The sequence below is a fragment of the Arvicola amphibius genome, chromosome 10 (genome assembly GCF_903992535.2).
Source record: "Arvicola amphibius chromosome 10, mArvAmp1.2, whole genome shotgun sequence".
Classification (NCBI taxonomy): domain Eukaryota; kingdom Metazoa; phylum Chordata; class Mammalia; order Rodentia; family Cricetidae; genus Arvicola; species Arvicola amphibius.
In genome coordinates, this window is record NC_052056.1 from 88,555,789 (window position 1) to 88,575,017 (window position 19,229).

The window sequence follows — 19,229 nt, forward strand, 5'->3', positions numbered from 1 at the left end:
GCATCCGTTGCTTCTCCTTCTCCTCTTCCTCTTGCACTCCTCCTCTTCCCTCCCTTTTCCTCCCCTCCTCTTTCTCTGTCCCTTGCTGTTTCTCCTTTTGCTCTTCTTCCTGCTCCTCCTCCTTCTGTGTGTGGTGTTGAGCATCAAACCAAGGGCCTTGCATGTGCTAGGCAAGCATTTTATCACGTTCACAGCCCTTCCACTTAAATGGACACATTTAAATTGAGAAAGATTTGAAGTTACTCTGCAGGGGCAGCAGTGAAAAAGCCAGGCTTATTTGTATATAATGAGACAAAGACAGAAGCAGCCCTTACTTCCTCAAGTAGGGCCGAGAGTCCTAGGGATTCTGTCCCGGTGGGGAAGGTGAGAAAGGAGTCTGTACTAACAGGGACTCAGGCCTTCTTTATAAATTGGAATTGGTGTGTCAAGTCCCATGATGCCACTTGGTCAGGGCTTGGGATGGAATGCCACAGAAAATAGAACTTTTGCTTTGAAGCCCCATGACTTGTTAAGGCCCATATTTTGTTTCTAATTTATTTATTTTAATTTTATAGAGTGTGTTTGTGTGTGCGTCTGTATATGTTCACATGAGTGTAGTGCCCCCAGTGGCCAGAAGAGGACATCAAGTCCTCAGGGGTTGGGGTTGCAGGTGATTGTGAGTTGCCTGATGCGGGTGCTGGGAACTGAACTTGGCACTTCTGCAAGAGGACCGAGTGGTCTTAACTGCTGAGCTATCTCTCTAGCCCTGTGTCTAATTTGTAATAAGACTTTGAAGATGGTCTTCTTTAAGCTCTTCCTCCCAGAATAGGTGATATTGAGAACAGGAATAATTAGCCCTAAAAGGGCTGATGTAGGGTGGAAGGCAGACCTGTGGTGACAGCTTCAGAGGAAGTGGATAGGCGACCCTACAACAGCTTTATCACACGAGTATTACAGGCTAATTTTTACTCATTCATTCATTCATTCATTCATTCATTTTATTCATGGAAATTATTAACAATTTATGATATATCAGCAGTAATTTTTAGAGCAATTACATTGATGAGAATTCTACTGGCAGTTTTTTTTTTCCATTTTATTTCTTGACATTTTTGGATACAGGGTCTTACTACATAGCCCAGCCTGGCCTTGAACTTCCTGAGTCCTGGGATTATAGGTGCACACCCCCACACCTCGCCAGGTTAACCTTGCAGCCCAGCTCCACGTGAGCCATTTTGCCTGAAGCTGCCCCGGGACTCAGAAACTGGCAGTTTCCCGCCCAGCAGTGTGGATCTGTGCTGGCCTCTCCCTGCCCTTCAGTGGCTCGTTCTTCTCCCAGCTTTGCCATCCTCCTCTCCAATTAGCGATCAGTTGCTGAGGACAACGACCACGGGAGCCACCACCCCTCTCTTTATCTTTCTCATCCTGTTTGTGAACAGATATTCCCAGGGCCTGGCAGTGTGAGGCTGCTTGCTGCCACGTCTGACTGGTTGAGTCAGGAACCTTGAGCCATGTGGTGGAAGGAGAGAACCAGGTTTATAAGACTATGCTGATGATTTTCCAATACAACATTTTATCATTTAACTGAGCAGGGAAGCCACAAATAAATAAGTCCCTGGGGCTGTGGGTGTGGCTCAGTTAGAAGAGTGCTTGCCTAGCGTGTGTGAAGTCTTGGGTTCCTCCATCTCCAGCACTGGGTAAACCGGCATGATGGTGTACCCTGGCAACCCCAGTATTCTCAGAAGGTGACATGTTCAGGACCATCCTTGGCTACATAGAGAGTGTGGGACTATGCTGTTGCATGTGAGACCCCGTCTCAAACAAACAAACAAACAAACAAGCGAACGAAGCTGCTTTGTTGACCTCCTGGAGGACAGCAGGTAAAGAAGGATGATGTGAGGGCCAGCCACCAGCAGCTGTCACAAACCCGAGCGAGGTTTTCCATGAGTGGCCATAGCTTAGTTCTCCTGGTCGCAGTGTGTGACTGAGTGAGTGACCCCAGTCTGTAATTTAGCCTCAGCGTTATATTAAGTCACCAGGCCTGACCTGGGTGGCACTAGTTAGTTGTGCTGCAGGGCCATGGGTTGCTGCTCATTTGGAAAATGTGAGTTATCTGTGGGGCGGAGAAGCCCTGACCCAAAGCAGCGGTCGGGCTGTGGAGAGGGATGGAGAGAAGCAACTGATCTGCCGTCTTCTGGAGTTCTGAGTCGAGGGTTGTTAGCCCAAGAGATTAGGAGCCTGGCCGGGTCTCAGAGCATGCCAGTGGGGCTTGGGCCTATGTCCAGGGCAGTTCAGGGCTCTTTAGCCAGAGAAGCGTGGCTCTCGGGTATGCTGGGGAAAGGGGTGGAAAAAGGAGGGCAGCTGTCTGGGTTGGGGCGCCAGAACTGGGGGACGTCACAGAAGCAGGAAGTCTCTTGTCCTCCACCTGAAAGGAGAAGGCCGTAGAGGCCAGTGCTTGCCGCCTCAGCCTCACAGTGAGCCTCGTCAGGCTCAGCTCCTTTCTGGCATGAAGGCGAATTGCTCCAGCTGAGTTAGGAAGCCCAGGTCTCCTGACAAAGGGCGCTGGGATTCCCACTAGCAACAAATAAGGCATGTGCTCTTCTGTCCAGCTGGGCCCGGAGTCCCCATGCTGTCTGGAGATACCAGTCAGTCAGGTCGCAGAGAGAAGAGACCATTCTCCACAAAGTACCTAGCCGAAGAGCTGCTTCCTTCCCTGCTGGCCTGACACTTTCTTCCCCCATGGTACCATAGCAGTGCCATGGTAACTAGGTGTCTCTTAGAAGGTGATGCCATCTGAGTGTCCAGTCAGGGCAGCCTCTATGTCCTTGGAAGGCCGAGAGTCTTTTTGCAGAGTGTTCACAGAGGAAGCCCTGCCGCAGAAGAGCCCAGGCTGAGAGGCCTGTTGGCCTGAAACTCCTGTCTTCCAGTGAGCCAACAGGGTGGTGGTGGGGGGTGGGGATACCCTGCTCCCTCAGCAGCAGGGACCAGCAGGGACCAGCAGGGGCCAGGGCTTCCTCAAGATCACTTAACATACTCTGTAAAGGTTAGGGAAGTTGAGTCGGAAGTTGAGTCTGTGGAAAGTGAGAGAGGGAAGGGCTCCAGAACAGTGGATCTCAGCCTTCCTAGTGGCTGGGACCCTTTAACACAGTTCATGTTGTGGTGACCCTAACCGTAAGATTATTCCATTGCTTCTTTATAACTGTAATTTTGCTGCTGTTATGAATCGTGATGTAAATATCTGATATGCAGGATGTCTGATAGGCGACCCCTGTGAAAGGGTCATTTGATCCCCTACAAGGGGTTGAGACCCGCAGGTTGAGTCCACTGGTTTAGAGTCTCCTCACTGACAGAATGCCCAGGGCGCAAAATCACCTGTCACAGCCAGGACAGAGACAGTCATGACGAAAGATAATCAGCTGCTGTTGGCAGCAGTGGAGTCAATGCATGGGCCAGGCTGAGGCAGCTACAGCAATCAGCCATCAGTGGTCTTCAAACAAACCAACGAATAAAATAGACCAGCAAAGAGCAAGGCTAGAAAAACAACGGGGAAGGCCCAATACCACAGGAAAGCAGAAAGACGAATTAAATGGCTTCCCGAGGGCTCAGCAGTCAGGCGGGGTGGCGGGCTGTGTGCTCTGACCTCAGCAGATCGATGGGACCATTTGCACCCAGGACTAGTCAATAGGATTTACCTAAGTCTGGACCACAGAGATCAAAGTAGATTAAACATGAAGCAAGCAAAACGGGAAGTGGAGCCTTGGGGATTTGTGGACTAATGAGCTACTCAATCAACATCTGTGCCATTGGAGGGTCAGAACGAAGATGAGAGAGTGGAGCTGAAGGAGCCAGGTCACGTATGCTGACAGTGGGGACACACGCTGGGAAAAGCACAAGCAGAGCTTACTAACTTGGTATGTGTGTGGGCGAGCATGCCACGGCACACGTGGAGGTCAGAGGACAATCTAGAGGTGTTGGTTCACCTTCCACCATCTGGGTCACGGGGAGCAAACTCAGGTCATCGAGTGTTTTTACCCACAGAGCCATCTCACCCAACGGTGTCATCTTAAGATGATGTCTTTGGGCTGACGAGACAGCTCAGAGGGTAAAGGTCTTGCCTGGTGACCTGAGTTCGATCTCTGGGGCCCACATGGAGGAGGAAGAGTCAGTTCCTCGAAGCTGTCTTTGGACCTTTGCGTGTCACGGTCTGCCTGAGCCTGCTCTCCCACGTCTGACACACACGGTAATGACAAGTGAGAAAACTAAAGCGCGCGCACGCAAAGAAGCCGCGCCTCGCTGTTGTGTTTCTGTCCGTTCACTCAAATGATGGCGCGTTTCCCGCTTGTCACAGTCAATGCTGCGGGGCAGAGGAGGTTGCTACAAGCACACATTCTACGGCATCGAGAGCCATCGCTGCATGGAGGCCACCCCCAGTTTGGCATGTGCAAATAAGTGTGTCTTCTGTTGGCGGTAAGTGGGGACGCACAGGGTGGTGACCAGATGCAGCGCACTGCCCTGGGTGAGCCAGGCTCAGCCCCTGTGCTGTGGCGCGGTCTCCAGGAAATTCCTCAGAGGCATGTCAGCCCATGTAGTCCTGTGGTGAAGGTGTTAACCGAATTCATATTTAAACATTACAGCTAGGGGCTGGAGAATGACCTAGTGGACAAGAACACTTTCTGCTCGGAGATAGGACCGAGTTTAGCTCCCAGCTGTCTTATCAGGCAGTTCACACTGGCCTAGAGCTCCAGCTTTAGGGAGATAGGATGCTCTCTTCTGGCCTTGGGAGGTCATCTGTACATTTATGTAACTACACATAGATATACACAGAGAAACATCATAACTGGAAGAAATGAGGCCCATATGTTTTGCCTATTCTAAGAAACAGTGAAGAAAAAAGAACTTGCTGAAGAGTAAGAAGTGCTGTGGATGTGGCCCAGTTGGTAGCCTGTTTGTCTCTCGTGCATGAAGCTCTGGGTTCCATTCCCAACACTGCATAAACCACACGTGGTGGTCCCACACCGTAATTCCAGCACTGGGGATATGGGGCTGGAGGATCCGAACTCGAGGCTATCCTCAATTCCGTAGGGAAGTTGAGGCCAGCCTGGGCTACATGGCAGTCTGTCTCAAAATAAAAGTCTGGAGTACAGAACTAGAGGCCATGCCCACTCTTCCTGAGAAACTCAGTGTTTGATGTAGGTTGTCCCTTCTAAACCATGAGCACCTCTGCTCTCCTCATGTGGTTTAGGAATGGTCAGTCCACACTGCGAACGTGTTGGCCACAGGCCACAGGTCACCTCATGCTGGTGTCAGTATTCAGTTAGCATGATTAATAGCAGAAAAGAGGAGTTGGAGGTGGCTCACCAGTTAGAAGCATTTATTCCCTTTTCAGAGGACCAGAGTTTGGTTTTCTGCACCCATGTTGGGCCATTCACAGGGGATCTGATATCCTGTTCCGGGCTCCTTGGACACCTCAACATAGGTGCACATACACCCACAGACATACCTATAAATACGTAATCAGAATCAGGTTAGTGTGTTTGGTCTACCTATACCTGACATTGACTCTGAGCCGAGAGCTAAGCAGGTTGCTAAGGGACCTCTAGGACCTCTCTCCGCTCATCTCTGCCATGTACCCTGACCCAAAGAAGGGAGAATCTTTTGAACAGAGGGGCTTTTATCAGACCACCAACTCTGGCTTTCTGTTGGTTGGGCTGTGATGTTACAGCAGGAGGCCTCAGCACTCCACATTGTGTTAACAGGCACCACACCAATCCTGTGGGCACTGAATGGCGGTGGAAGATGGACCAGCCAGAACTGATTTTGAAGGAAGCCATCGAGAACCATCAGAACATGATTAAACAGTTCAAAGGTATTTGCCTGCTTGTTTGTTTATTTCTTTTTCTGAGACAGGGTCTTATTCATCTCAGGCTGGCCTTGAACTTTCTTTGTGGTGGAGTGTGACCTTGGCTTTCTGATCCTCCTGCCTCTGTCTCCAGAGTGCTGGGATCACAGGTATATATCACCACAGCTGGTTTTATCCTTGCTGAGGATGGAAGCCAGGGCCTCAGATCACTAGTCAAGCATTCTACCAGCCGAGCCACATCCTCTCTGATAAGGAATGCTAATGCCATCAGCACCGCCTGGATCCACGTGACACAGAAGAGTGGCCTCTTTTCCTCTTCCAGTGGGATTTTTGTCTTTGCCAAACAGGGTCTTTGCAAACACCAAGGCTTGCAGAGTGGATCGGTGACAGATAAGGCAGTTCAGTTCAGCATGACTCAGTAAGTGGTGTTTCAGACTTCGAGAGTCTGACCCTGAGTAGTTTATTTTAGTCATATTGAGCACAGCACAATTTGGAAAGAAGTTTTCTGGTGATAATGTGCACAGCAAAGCTTAAAACATGACTATATGGGAACAGTAGTAACATACAGTGACTTCTTCCTTAAAGGTGGGTCCCATAGAGTCACTGAGGAAGCAGGCTCAAGATAAACAAGCTCACGACAGAGTCTGGGGGAGGATTTGGTGTGGCCTGGCCACAAGACAACACAAATGGTCACCAGGCTATTCACCGCCTCTGTTCCTAGCCTTCTGGTTGTAAATAGGTTAATATCTCATCCTTTGAAGATACAACCCTGTGTGTTTGACATTCCTGTTTCCCCTATGCTTATCTGTGAACACAAGGATCCACATGCCTCCTGCTCTACTGTTAAGTCTTTGTGGAGGCCAAACCATGATAGAAGTATTCAACGAATATATTTTGGCTCTTGTAACTTTTTTATTTCCGTTAGTTGGAAGAATTAAACAATTCCAGGCATAGCTTAGCCCCTTGTGAGGTGCCTGTGTCTGGAAGTTTCTCTTGGAGAGAACTTGCCTTCATTCCTTGAAGCCTTTGCTCTTGCTTCGTGGTGATCACGAGGTGGCTGTATGAACTGACCTTATACTTTGGTCTGTGGACAGTTCTTGTGGGGCTAGAGAGAGGGGCTCAGCGGTTTAGTGTGTGCTGCTGAGGTGTGTTCCCATCACCTGCTTCAGGTGGTTTACAGCCCCCTCCTGTTCCAGTTCTGGGATCAGGCGCCCTCTTTTGGCCTCTGCAGGTAGTAACTATACTCATGTGCACATACCTCTTCTCCCCCAGACATACACCCATCCTCAAAAATAAAAATAAGGTAGATGTGGTAGTACATACCTTTAATCCCAGCACTCAGGAGGCGGAGGCAGATGGGTCTCTTAATTTAAAGGCCAGGCTGGTCTACATAGGGAGTTCTAGGCCTTGTTACATAGTGAGTCTGAGAAAAAAAAATAGTAATCACATTAAAAAAAAAACCAAAGATATGGTCAGTGGGGTGGGGTTGTCTGGGAAAGGGTTTCCGAGTGAATGCCCCGTGAGAAGTGGGCACTCTTAATAAAGTGCCTTCCGCATTTCCCACAGTGAGGTGGCAGAAGCTCTGCCCTTCATTTTCTAGCTTCCCAGCTCGATTCTGCCGAATACTTAAATATATTTGGCTCCACTGGTGAGCGTTGGCTCCAGACCCTCCTGTGAGTCAGAGCCATCTGGGGCTGCTCACACGCTGATGGCTGCTCCTTCCAGAGAGGAAGTCTAGCGAGCCGCAGCCTGTGAATGTACAATTCTTTCTCTTCTTGTTCGCTTTCTCTGCTCTTCTATTTTTGAGACGAGGGTCTTGCTGTGTAGCTCAGGCTGGCCTTGAACTGAGCCTCCTGAGTACTGGAACGGCAGATGGGGGTCACTGTGGCCAGCACCTGTGTGCTTCTCACAGGATTCCAGGAGTCTGTGCTGTTGAACTTGGGTGCAGGATTGAGAGCCTGCTGTGGGCAGATGGGTGGTCTTGCAGCTCGATGGCTTTGTGTGACGTGTCCTCCAAGGCCCCCTGTCTGTGCATGGGCAGGCCCCCATCCATCCCCATGCAGATATGTGACCAGGAGGGAAGGGAACAGCAGAACAGCTCAAGAGTGGAACACTGTTTCCTTGAGGACAACTGGAAGGTGACCCATTTCCAACAGAGGTCACTAGTGTTCACCCACAACATAAACATGCCTGCATTGAGGGGGGGGGGCGGGAAGAGAAGCTGGACTCCTAGCCATGGAGAGAATGCGCTGTCTGGAATCCAGCTGACTGCTTTGACTTCTGCTCAGTTTCTGCTCGACACTGTGAGCCCCTATCCCATCATCCGTTCGTATCTTGCTATGTATGCTTTTACTATGGCTTGCTATCTACCTAACAGACTCACTTAGAGCTGTAGGTGCAGCCGTTAGCGTAGCTCATCCTCTGAACTGTATAGAATAGTGAATGACAGTGATTGACATTTGTTAAATCTTTGTGGTCTTGACTCCTCCAGCACCAAGGTCTTCAGTTTCTTCTCATATGTAGCAGCAATAACAGAAAAAAAACCAAAACAAAAAATTGAATAAAAGTTCTTGTGTTATATGAGTATCTTCATAGGCCAGGTGTGTGGTATGTGCCTTTGATCCCAGCACATGTAGACTCTGAGTTCGAGACCAGCCTGGTCTATGTAGTGAGTTTCAGGCCAGCCAAGGCTATGTAGTAAGATCCTGTTTCAAACAAAATGAAAACAAATCTTTATAAGTCCTAGTCACTGTTTTCCTGAAAATCAGGGGATTTGTTTCTCCTTTGGGTTTTCTCAGGTGTCTCTTTTATTCAATGAACTTTAAAAAATGATTTGTTTTTGTTTTATGTGTATGGGTGTTTATTTGCATTTGTGTCTGTTCACTATGGGCATGCAATACCTACGGAGGCCAGAAGAGGGTGTCAGACAACATGGAATTGGAATTACACACTCTTGATAGCTATAGTTAGGGTACTGGGAACCAAAGCCAGATTCTGCAAGAGCAATAAGTGCTTCTAACTGCTGAGTCATCTCTCCAGTCCTGTAAATAATTTTTTTTTTTTTTTTTGGTTTTTTGAGACAGGATTTCTCTGTAGCTTTGGTGCCTGTCCTGGAACTAGCTCTTGTAGACCAGGCTGGCCTTAAATTCAGAGATCCGCCTGCCTCTGCCGCCAAGTGCTGGGATTAAAGGCGTGTGCCACCACTGTCCAGCAAAATTTTTAAAAATTATTTACAGGCCGGGCTCTAAAACTACAGCGAAACCCTGTCTCGATAAAAAGAAAAAAAATTATGTTTGTGTTTGCGTGTCTGTTTATATGTAGCTGTGTGAGTGTGTGTGTACCCGTGTCGAGGCATACATGTGGAAATCAGAGGCTAACTCATGGAGACAGTTCCCCTACCTTTACATGGGTTGTGGTTTAAATGCAGGTTGCCAGGCTTGTTACCTGCCGAGCCATCTTGCTGACCCTAGTTGTCATTGTGAAACAAGGTCTTATGCAGCTCTGGCTGACTGGAACTCACTTTGTAGACCAGACTGGCCTTGAACTCAGGGATCTGCCTGCCTCTACCTTCTGAGTGTTGAGACTAAAGTTTGTGCCAGCTTGCTTTGCTTATTTATTTGATAAATTCTCACCATGTAGGCTAGGCTGCTGTTGAACTCTATCCTCCTGCCTCAGCTTCCCGCCAAATGCTGGGATTCCAGACGTGCACCCGGGTTCACAGCTTGTCCTTAAATTCTAAAGACGAAGCTCTGGGTCTCATTTTGAGCCCAGGAGGGGTCTGTGCTCTGGGTTCGCTGGGTCTGCACTGTCCCTGGAGACTGGCCTGGGGGGAGCTCATTTCCTGAGGTGTAGTCATTGCACAGGCCCCTCAGGTGTCGTTGCTCCTCTCCCTGCCCCACAGCACCCACGGCTCCAGACACTGCAGTGCCGCACCGAAAGGAGACCTTGTGTTCACCTCCTTGTTAGAACTACGCCCTTTCCTAAGTCAACAATAGGAGAAGTTGATTGGGGGGACATCAGAATAGGGTTGTTGCCTGCGTGTGTGTCTGCCCCGCTGTCTCCCTGCAGGAGGTTGAGGCAGAAGGGTGGTGAGTCTGAGACTTGCCTCAAAAAACTAAAAAAAGAGGTGGGTGGGAGGGGACAGAGACAGAGAAGGGAAGAGAGGGAGCAGATTAATGTCATTTGGGCTCTGCAGATTAATATGGCATGTGTATGTTGTAACCAGAAATTCTTAGAAATAGTTTTTCTTCTTCTGCTTCATTCTCCTCCTCTTTACCCTACCTGCCATGCATATCCATTCTCGAGGTCCTCCTTTCTCCTCTTATCAGCTCTCGGGCCTCTTCCACTCCAGCCTAGCTCTACAGCTACACTCTTAGATGAGCCTGTCAGCCTGGAGGTGTGGCTCACCCAGGGGAGGGCTTGCCTGGCATGCGTAAGAAGCCCTGGGCTCCAGCCCTAGACCGGGTGTGGTGGTGTACGCTTGTAATCCCAGCACTAGGGTATCGGAGGCAGTAGGATCAAGAGTTCAAAGCCATCCAAGGCCTGTCTGGGCTAGATGTGGCCATGTCTCAGAAACAAAGAAACAATACCCCAACAACAGCAGAAAGAATGTCTTTTATCCTGGCTTGGGATTCTTTGTTTTCTAGAGCAGCTCCCGACTCTGCTGGGAAGGCACCCACTCCTTCCAGTAGGGCTCATGATTTTGCTTTTGAGGTCGTGGGTCTTGTTGCCCATTGTCTCTGGTTTTCTAACATTAGCACACTGACCAGCCTAGAGCTGTTTTGTGCTTTTTTTCTTCTTCTTCAAATACTTCCCTTCTATGCTCTGGGTTGGGTGGGCAATCATTGTCTCTTTATTTAGCTCCTCCACCCATTCATTAAGCTAGCTTTCTTCTCACGCCCCTTGTTGGCATCTTTATACACAAGCACAATTAACCGCATGTTGATCAAAAGTGGGTCAGGACTTCAATGCAGCTCAGCCTGTGCTCACATTATACCCTGACCATGCTGAACACCAGCCTGATGGGCATGCACAGTCTTGGGGAGTGAGCCCTGGGCCACCAAGTGGGCGACTGCACTGTTGAGAACATCCTGGGTCCTGGGTTAGGATGCAGATGAAATAGACACTTGTTGCTAGTGTTCCTGTTTGTACTTAGAACAGACACACAAAAGGCTTGCTGAAGGCCACATCGGACAGTGGCACGGGAGGTGCAGAGAGTGCATGCAGCTTGCTTTCTTTTTCTGTCCTTTATGATAGAAAATCCTGACTGCCCAGAACTGGAGTTGCTGAGGGTTTTGAGCTGCCATGTGAGTGCTCAGACCAAACCCAGGTCCGTGGCAGGAGCAGCGAGTACTCTGAACCTCTGAAGCTCTCTCCAGTCCCTGTCTTCTGGAAGTGATTCACAAAAGGGGTGGAGAGCGGCAGAACACAAAGGTCTGACGTTATAGGGGCTGAGGAGATAGTTCAATGCTTGTTGTACAAGCTGACGCCCTGAGTTCAATCCCCACAAACCACAAAAGAAATCTGGGCACGGTGGCATGTGCATGTCATCCCAGTGCTGGGGAGACAGAGGCAGATGGATCTTTGGGGTTCCCTGACTGCCAGTTTTGCTTCCTTGGGGATCTACAGGCTGTGAGAGACCCCATTTCTATACGAGGGCCGGTGCCTGAGGAATGAGGATGTTGCCCTCTGATCTTTACACTGAGCATACATGTGCACCAATGCAAACACGTATGCACACCTGACATTGTGAAGTCTCCATCAAATGTTTGTCACGGCTGTCACTCTCAGCTAGACGTTTAGCCAGGACCTCTATCATTGTGAGAATAAAGAAGAGAATGTTTCATTTCCTATTAGCCCCGACTTCAGATATGGAGATACTTGAGCCAGGCATTGTGATGTACTCACTTGGTCCTCAGGAGGTTGAGGCAGGAGGATAGCAGGTTCCAGAACACCTTGGGCTGCATAGTTTGAAGCCAGCTTGGGTTTCACAGTAAGACCCTGTCCCAAGTAACAAAGAAGAAATAAGAATATTGTGTTGGGAGCAGTGTGTCGTGCCATGCGTGTTCGTGTGGCCCGTTCTAACATCAGGTGAACCCTGAAGCCCTGCTTCAGTTTGCTCCTTGGATCATCTGATGACCGTTCTGGTGACGATTCAGGATGTGGAAGCTGCCCGGGATGAGGGAGTGGTGCAGAAGTTGCTTAGCAACAACCAAACCAGGAAAACTTGGAAGGGTTAAGACTTTGTAAATTGCAGTGTGTGTGTGTGTGTGTGTGTGTGTGTGTGTGTGTGTTCGCACGCGTGCTGTTTCTGGAAACCATCCTCTCTTTTAGAGTCTTTTAGAGCCCACGTTTGCACACTGCGTATACGCTCAGCTGTCTGACAGACGGTTCAGCTTCATGTCTGACTTTGAACACTCTGCATACTTCCCCTCTCTATGTCACTTGGGTTTCTGGTTACCTTGTTGGCTTGGTTGCTGCTTTTGTCTCTAGCCAGGGTTCTGTTGCTCTGCCCACACACACTAAACTGTGCCCTGGGCCACTGTATTCTCTCCTGCACATGTCCGGCCAGCAGAACCCGTGCTGGTGGTACCTTCCACATAGACTCAGCTCACACCACACTAGCCACGTTCCTGGTCCCTCAACTCTCACCATCTTGCTCCGTGTCACCAGCAAGCCTTCATTTTTGCTTATTTATTTTTGTTTTGTGTGTGTGTGTGTGTGTGTGTGTGCGCGCGCCTTCAACTCTCATGTAGCCCAGGTTGGCCTCGCACTCACCATGTTGCTGAGGCTAACATTGAAATTGTGGTCCTTTGGCCTCCTCCTCCCAAATGCTAGGGTTACAGGTGGGCACCCCAGTGCCCGATGGGCAAACACTTGGCCAACTGAGCCGCATCTGCTGCCCCTTATTTCATTCTTGTTCTCTCTCTCCAGTCTCCATGTTAAGCACTGGCTGGGGAAGAGAAGGCCAGAGCCCTGCCCCAGGGTACCGGACTGGCCTCCGTGAGAGTCAGATTTGAGCCAGGTGCCTCTGCCTAGCCCCGCAAGGCCTAGCCAGCACTTCCTTGTTCCCCATGCGGAGTCGGAGGCTGATCCACCTTCTCTTCGGCTGCTCATGGGGAGTTTAAAGTTAACCAGGCTCGTTAGGCTCAGCGCTAGGTTGTCTTGGCAACACAGACTGAGTTTAAGGATCAAGTTTTATTTAAAATGTGGATTTATTTGAGTTAAATCTTAGATTGCGATAATGCAAGAAAAACTCTCACTCAGAAATCCTGACAGGAAATGCACATGCAGAGTGTCGGGCACACAGATGCCATCTGTCACTTCTTAGCTTTTTGACCTGCGTTGCGGTGGTTAGATCCCAGGTGGGGGTGGGGGCGCGGACCTTCGTGTTTTTATTTCCAGGTACATTTTCTGTTCTTGGTTATTGTTGGGATGATAGTGACATTGCTCACTGATTGTGTGTGTGTGTGTGTGTGTGTGTGTGTGTGCGCGTGTGTGTGCGCGCGCGCTCACAAGCAGTTGCCTTTCTGCAGGCTCTGCTCATCCTGTTTTGTTTTGTTTTGTTTGAGACAGGGACCTGAAACTTACCAAGTAGGTGAGGCTGGCTGGCACTGAGCCAGGCACTCTCCTGTCTCTGCATCCCCAGTGTTGCCTGAGGAGGTAGCACCCTGTTTTGTTTTCTTGAGATGGAGTCTCACTATGTAGTCCTGGCTGTCCTAGGATGTGCTCGGTAGACCAGGCTGGCTTCAAACTCAACTGAGATCCACCTGCCTCTGCCTCCTGGGTGCTGGGATTATAGGCCTGTTCTTACTACTGCCTGGTGAGAATTGAGTTTTAAGGTGGGTGTGGTGGCTTGCTCCTGTAGTTGCAGCTCTGGGGAGGCTGAGGCAGGAGTATTAAGGAACATTCCGCTCTCCAGCCTGGGTCACGTGAGCTCCCGTTTTAAAAAATAGGGAAGGAGTTTCCGCTAAAGTCACAGCGCCATTGGCGGTGGAAGTGGCACGTTGTGTCTGGGCCTTGCTCTGACTGGGTTCTTCCCTGTGTTCTCAGGTGTGCCAGGGCTCAAAGCAGAGCGTTTTGAAGAGGGGATGGAGGTCAAGCACTGTGCGTTGTCACTTGTGGGGGAGCCCATAATGTACCCAGAGATCAACCGGCTTTTGAAGCTGCTCCACCAGCGCGGGATCTCCAGCTTCCTTGTCACCAATGCACAGTTCCCCGAGGAAATCAGGTGAGCTGCCTGGCGTCTCAAGCCTAGGTGAGGCTAGAGGCACCCATTTCTTCTTCTGAGCGTGGGTGTGGTGGCTCTGTGCTCTTCACATAAGGTGTGTGGGCTGGGTGCATTTCCTGTCCTTTGGAGATTCTTCCAGTGACCTGAGGATGAGGTGACCCGTTAATCCAGACACGACACAGTTAGGAGTTTCCACCTGCACGAGCGCGTGGCAGAACTCATGAGGAGACTCTGTCCAACTGCTACGCTGTGGCTGCAAGTCTCAGACTAGGCTTCATTTCATCTTCCCATTGAAACCTAGTTGTTCAAAGATGGACCAGGTTCCAATAATTAATGTGATGTTTCAGCTTATTAGACTTCCTGTTGTGTCGCATTCTGAAGTTACTGTGGCTGGGTTATAGCTCAGGGGTGGAGTCTTCCCTAGCTGCACGTGGCCTTGGCTTCCATTCCTAGCTCTGCCAGAAAGGAAACAAAATAGGTGCTCTGGACACGTGGTCCAAATGGACCCTTCCAGACCAGAGCAGGGTTGAGTTGTCTCTTCCAGACAATAGATTTTATGTCATGGGATCTGATGTAGGCAGTATTTTCTCTTTTGTTTCCGTTTTCATTACCAAGGAACCTCACACCAGTTACCCAGCTGTACGTGAGCGTGGACGCCAGCACCAAAGACAGCCTGAAGAAGATCGACCGCCCGCTCTTCAAAGATTTCTGGCAACGGTTCCTAGACAGTTTGAAAGCTTTGGCTGCAAAGGTAAGAGTTCTGATGTCTTCCTGAAAATGAGTAAATAAGGAGGGGAAATGAACGGAGTTGCGTTTACTTAAAATACGGAAAGATTAAAATACTTGCTTTTCTTTTGGATTTTTCTTTATATATTTTTTTTTAAGATTTATGTGAGTGAGTGTTTCGCCTGCGTGTGTACTGTGTGCATGCCTTGTACATCGAGCTGAGAAGAGGGCGTTAGACCCCTGGCTGTGTGGGTTTCGGGGACTGAATCTGGGCTTCTGCGAGAGCAACTAGTGCTCCGAAGCACAGAGCCATCTTTCCAGAGGCCAGGAGAGGGCAGCAGGCGGTTATGAACCCCCATGTGGATGCTGGATGGCAAACGTGGGTCTTGTGCAGGAGCAGCGAGTGCTGCTGACTGCTGAGCCCTCTCCACTCCTACACCTTCAGTTTTTAAGAATTTATTTATTATAATTGGGTGGGTGGGAGGGTGTGATATGCTGCATGTATGGGCGCATACCATGTGATATGCATGAAGATAGCATTTGGGAGTTGGTTCTCTCCTTCCACTTCGTTGAGGAAGGATTTCTCAGTTTTACCCACTGAGCTTTCTTACTGGTTTTCTGGCGTACTTTCTGGCTCAGAAAATCTTCAGATTTTTTGAGGCTTAAGGGGCATTTCCCATGTGATTACTCTTACCAGGTTTCTCTTTAGTGTGTTGACTTTATGTCCATTTGATGTCTTCTTTCTGTCACCCATTTAAAAAGAATAACATCTCCACAAGGTTCATAGTGCAGTCTGCGGGGTAGCAGCATTCAGCATGCCTACTTGGGATGTCAGCAGACAGTCTTTGTTTAAGTATAAAGCTGATTTCCAGACACTTTTGGAATTGAGTATGTGAGCGCCTGAGTAACCGAGTGTTGGTGTGAGTTCCTAAGTAACCGAGTGTCAGTGTGAGCTCCTGAGTAATTTGAAGTCAGAGCATCTGAATTTAATGTCTTGGGGCTGGGGAGATGTCTCAGTGGTTAAAACCTGCATTGCTTTTGCAGAGGAAGTGAGGTCAGTTCCCAGCAGTTCCCAGCTACCTGCATCTCTAGTTCCAGGAGATCTGATGCCCTCTTCTGGTTCCTGTGTGCACACGCGCGCACACACACACACACACACACACACACACACACACACACACAGAGTCATACAAACATACATGTAAATAAATAACAGGACAAATCTTTAAAAAAGTTTTAATGTCTTGGAAATAGTTGACCCTTCTGTGTCCTCTTCTTTTTTTCCTTTCTCATTGTGCTGTGAATTGAAGCCGAGTTTGAAGCAAGTCCTTTGTCACTGAATTTTATGCCCCAGGTATTTAGCTCTCTGTGAATTCAAGGCCAGCAAGGGAGACATAGTGAGACCTTGTTCCCCTCAAAACAAAACAAAAAATAAAACCCCCAAACCAAACATTAGCTTGGGGAACTCCAGGTCCAGGTGTCCTGGAGTTATATCACATACTCGTTAAGGGAGTGTTCTATACGAGTTAATATTTGTGCTTACGTGTGTTCAGGTAGATGTGTCTGTATGCAGGCCAGAGGTCAATCTCAGAGGCTGCTCCCCAGGTAATTTTGAGGCAGTCTTTCATTGACCCGAGACCCTACAGTGGTCAGAGAGTTTCTGTAGCATTAGGGTTCCAGGCACACATCACCACATCTAGTTCTTTTGTGTGTTCTGGGGTCAAGCTCAGGTCCTCTGCATGTGCAGCAAGCATTTTACAGACTTTAGGCGTCTTTCCAACCCCGCGCCTACTGCTTAAACTAACCAGTCTTTGCACGAGGCCACAATTCACACAGGTGAACGTTTAATAGCCGCCCTGCTCATCTCTGACGGTGAAAATGTTATAGGCTGAATGTTGAAACTGAGGGCTGATAAAGAGAGCTATAAAGAGGCGAGTAAAGAAATGTGATGTGATCTTTATTTTTTTCTTTTTTGAGACAAAAGTTTCTCTGTGTAGCCCTGACTATCCAGGAACTTGCTTTGGAGACCAGGCTGGTCTCCTACTCAGAGATCCGCCTGCCTCTGCCTCCTGAATGCTGGGACTAAAGGCGTGCGCCACCACTGTCCGGCTGTAACTTTCATTAACTTTCATTTTAAAGGTGTGTGTGTGTGTGTGTGTGTGTGTGTGTGTGCGTGTGCGTGTGTGTGTGTGTGTGTCTGATGTCACACATGTGGGGTTGACTGCAAAGACCAGAAGAGGATGTCAGATCTTCTGGAACTGGAATTGCAGGCAGTTGGTTGTGAGCTGCTTGACATGGTGCTGAGACCTGAACTAAGGTCCTCTGCAAGTGCTCTTAACTACTGAGCCCATCTCTTCAGCTATTGATGGTTAGTCCTGATTGGCAGTTTGGTTGGATTGAGAGACTGCCAGGAGAAACTGGTGGAGAATAAAATGTAACCTCTGACTGGGTCAGTGAGGACAGATCAGGAACAGCTGGGTCCCCAGGGCTCTGACCTAATGTAGAGATGCATCCTGTGCTGATGACATTGGTGGTGGTGGCAGGTAGGAGGCAGAGCCTGCTTGGAGGAACTAGGTCATAGGGCATGTGTTCTAGGGACTGTGTCTTGCCTAACCTTTTCTGTGTGTGTACATTCTCTCTCTCTCTCTCTCTCTCTCTCTCTCTCTCTCTCTCTCTCTCTCTCTCCCTCCCTCCCTCCCTCCCTCCCTCCCTCCCTCCCTCCCTCCCTCTCTCTCTCCCTCTTCTCCCTGTCAGTTTTGAGGTCACCTTCCCCATTCACACTTCTGCAAACACCCCCCCCCCCCACCCCGCTATTTCTGGAGACTGTATCTCAAAACAAAGCCACCTCCCTACTGAAGTCCCAAACACAAAATAACCATATTTTGTAATTGTTACTTATCTTTGGAAGTTTGCTGAAATGATGGTGGTTGTTTTGTAGCACTGGAAAATTGATTCCAGAAATTTCTACATCTTGATGAGCTAGCTGACTATAAATACACAGAACAGAGGGTGACTTTCAGGAAACAATACTTGTTTTTTTGGTTCGGTAAACCGTCTTTTTCTCCCAGCTAGTTGTATATTGAGGTCAGCTCCGAGAAGATTGGGGCTTGAGCAGCAGTGGCTACTGTCTAAAAATGACAAATAGTCTTCAAGCTCTGTCTGTCCATAAAATAATAGAGTTTTATATGTACTTTCTTTGACTTTTGGCTCACATACCATATAAAGAATATTAGCATCCATATATCTTCCAAATGCCTCCCAAATCCAGGCAGCTCCCTGCAGATCTTCTGCCTGGAGGTTGTTGGTTTTCCAGCAGAACAGAAATTTAATATCCAAATTTGACTTTGCATACAGATCTTTCAACACAGTGTTTTAAATGGATGTTTGCGGGGCAAAATTTATGTTTCTTTTCTGCGAACTGTGTGCATTGTAGATACAGTTGATAGACTGCTGGAGTCAGTTGACTCTGGAGTGGCCAGATTACTAGATGTCACCAAGACAGGGACTTCCTGGTTGGTGCTGGCACAACGACCCTATGCCCAGCAGCTGCTACTGACCTTTATTTTATTTTATTTATTCTTAAAAATTTATTAAACTTTATGTGCTTTGGTGTGAAGGTGTCAGATTTCCCTGGAACTGGATTTACAGACAGTTGTGAGCTGCCATGTGGATGCTGGGAATTGAACCTGGGTCCTCTGGAAGAGCAGCCAGTGCTCTTACCTGCTGCACCATCTCTCCACACTTTTATTTGTCTTTTTGAGACAGGGTTTCTCTAAAGCTTTAGAGCCTGTCCTGGAACTAGCTCTTGTAGACCAGGCTGGCCTCGAACTCACAGAGATCCACCTGCCTCTGCCTCCGGAGTGCTGGGATTAAAGGCGTGCGCCACCACCGCCCGGCTGACCTTTATTTTTGATGTTAGGCTTGGAAGTGTTGTTTACATGTTGTTGTATAGATCTATGCAATTGTTTTTTCATGTATAGTAATCTTATCTCTTAGTTTTAAGAAATTCTTTAGAGTATTTTAATTGATATATAACCCATTTTAATTTTTCCAGTTGATTCTCAGGGTCTCGTAGTTAAGGCTGGCTTTGAACTTGCCACATACTGACCCTCACATAAGCTTGGGTTTTGGGTGCATATGTTGTTGTAATCATACTCTGTGTGTGTGTGTGTGTGTGTGTGTGTGTGTGTGTGTGTGTGTGTGTGTGTGTAACTCTTTATAATCAATTGTTTTTCTTATGCTAGAATCGTGTCATAGTAGATTTGGGTAAAAATGGATTGCCTTCTTCTCACACTTATAGATCTTCCTTTCCCTTGTATTTTTTGTTTGTTTGTTCAGTTTTCCGAGACGGGTTCTCAGTGTGTTTGTGGTTTTTTGTTTTTGTTTTTGTTTTTGTTTTTTTTTTGATGACGGAGGTTGAGCTCAGGGCTTCAC

The 19,229-nt window shown here is 48.4% G+C and overlaps 1 protein-coding gene across 1 annotated transcript in view; it reads left to right on the forward strand.

Moving 5' to 3' along the window:
- Positions 1-19,229, forward strand: part of LOC119825386 (S-adenosyl-L-methionine-dependent tRNA 4-demethylwyosine synthase TYW1) — a 79,695-nt gene that overhangs the window by 21,701 nt on the left and 38,765 nt on the right. Inside the window, exons 10-13 of the mRNA XM_038346232.2 lie at positions 4,328-4,446; positions 5,736-5,845; positions 13,892-14,069; positions 14,685-14,820. Coding sequence (XP_038202160.1) covers positions 4,328-4,446; positions 5,736-5,845; positions 13,892-14,069; positions 14,685-14,820 — 543 coding nt within the window. The remainder of the gene's footprint in view (positions 1-4,327; positions 4,447-5,735; positions 5,846-13,891; positions 14,070-14,684; positions 14,821-19,229) is intronic.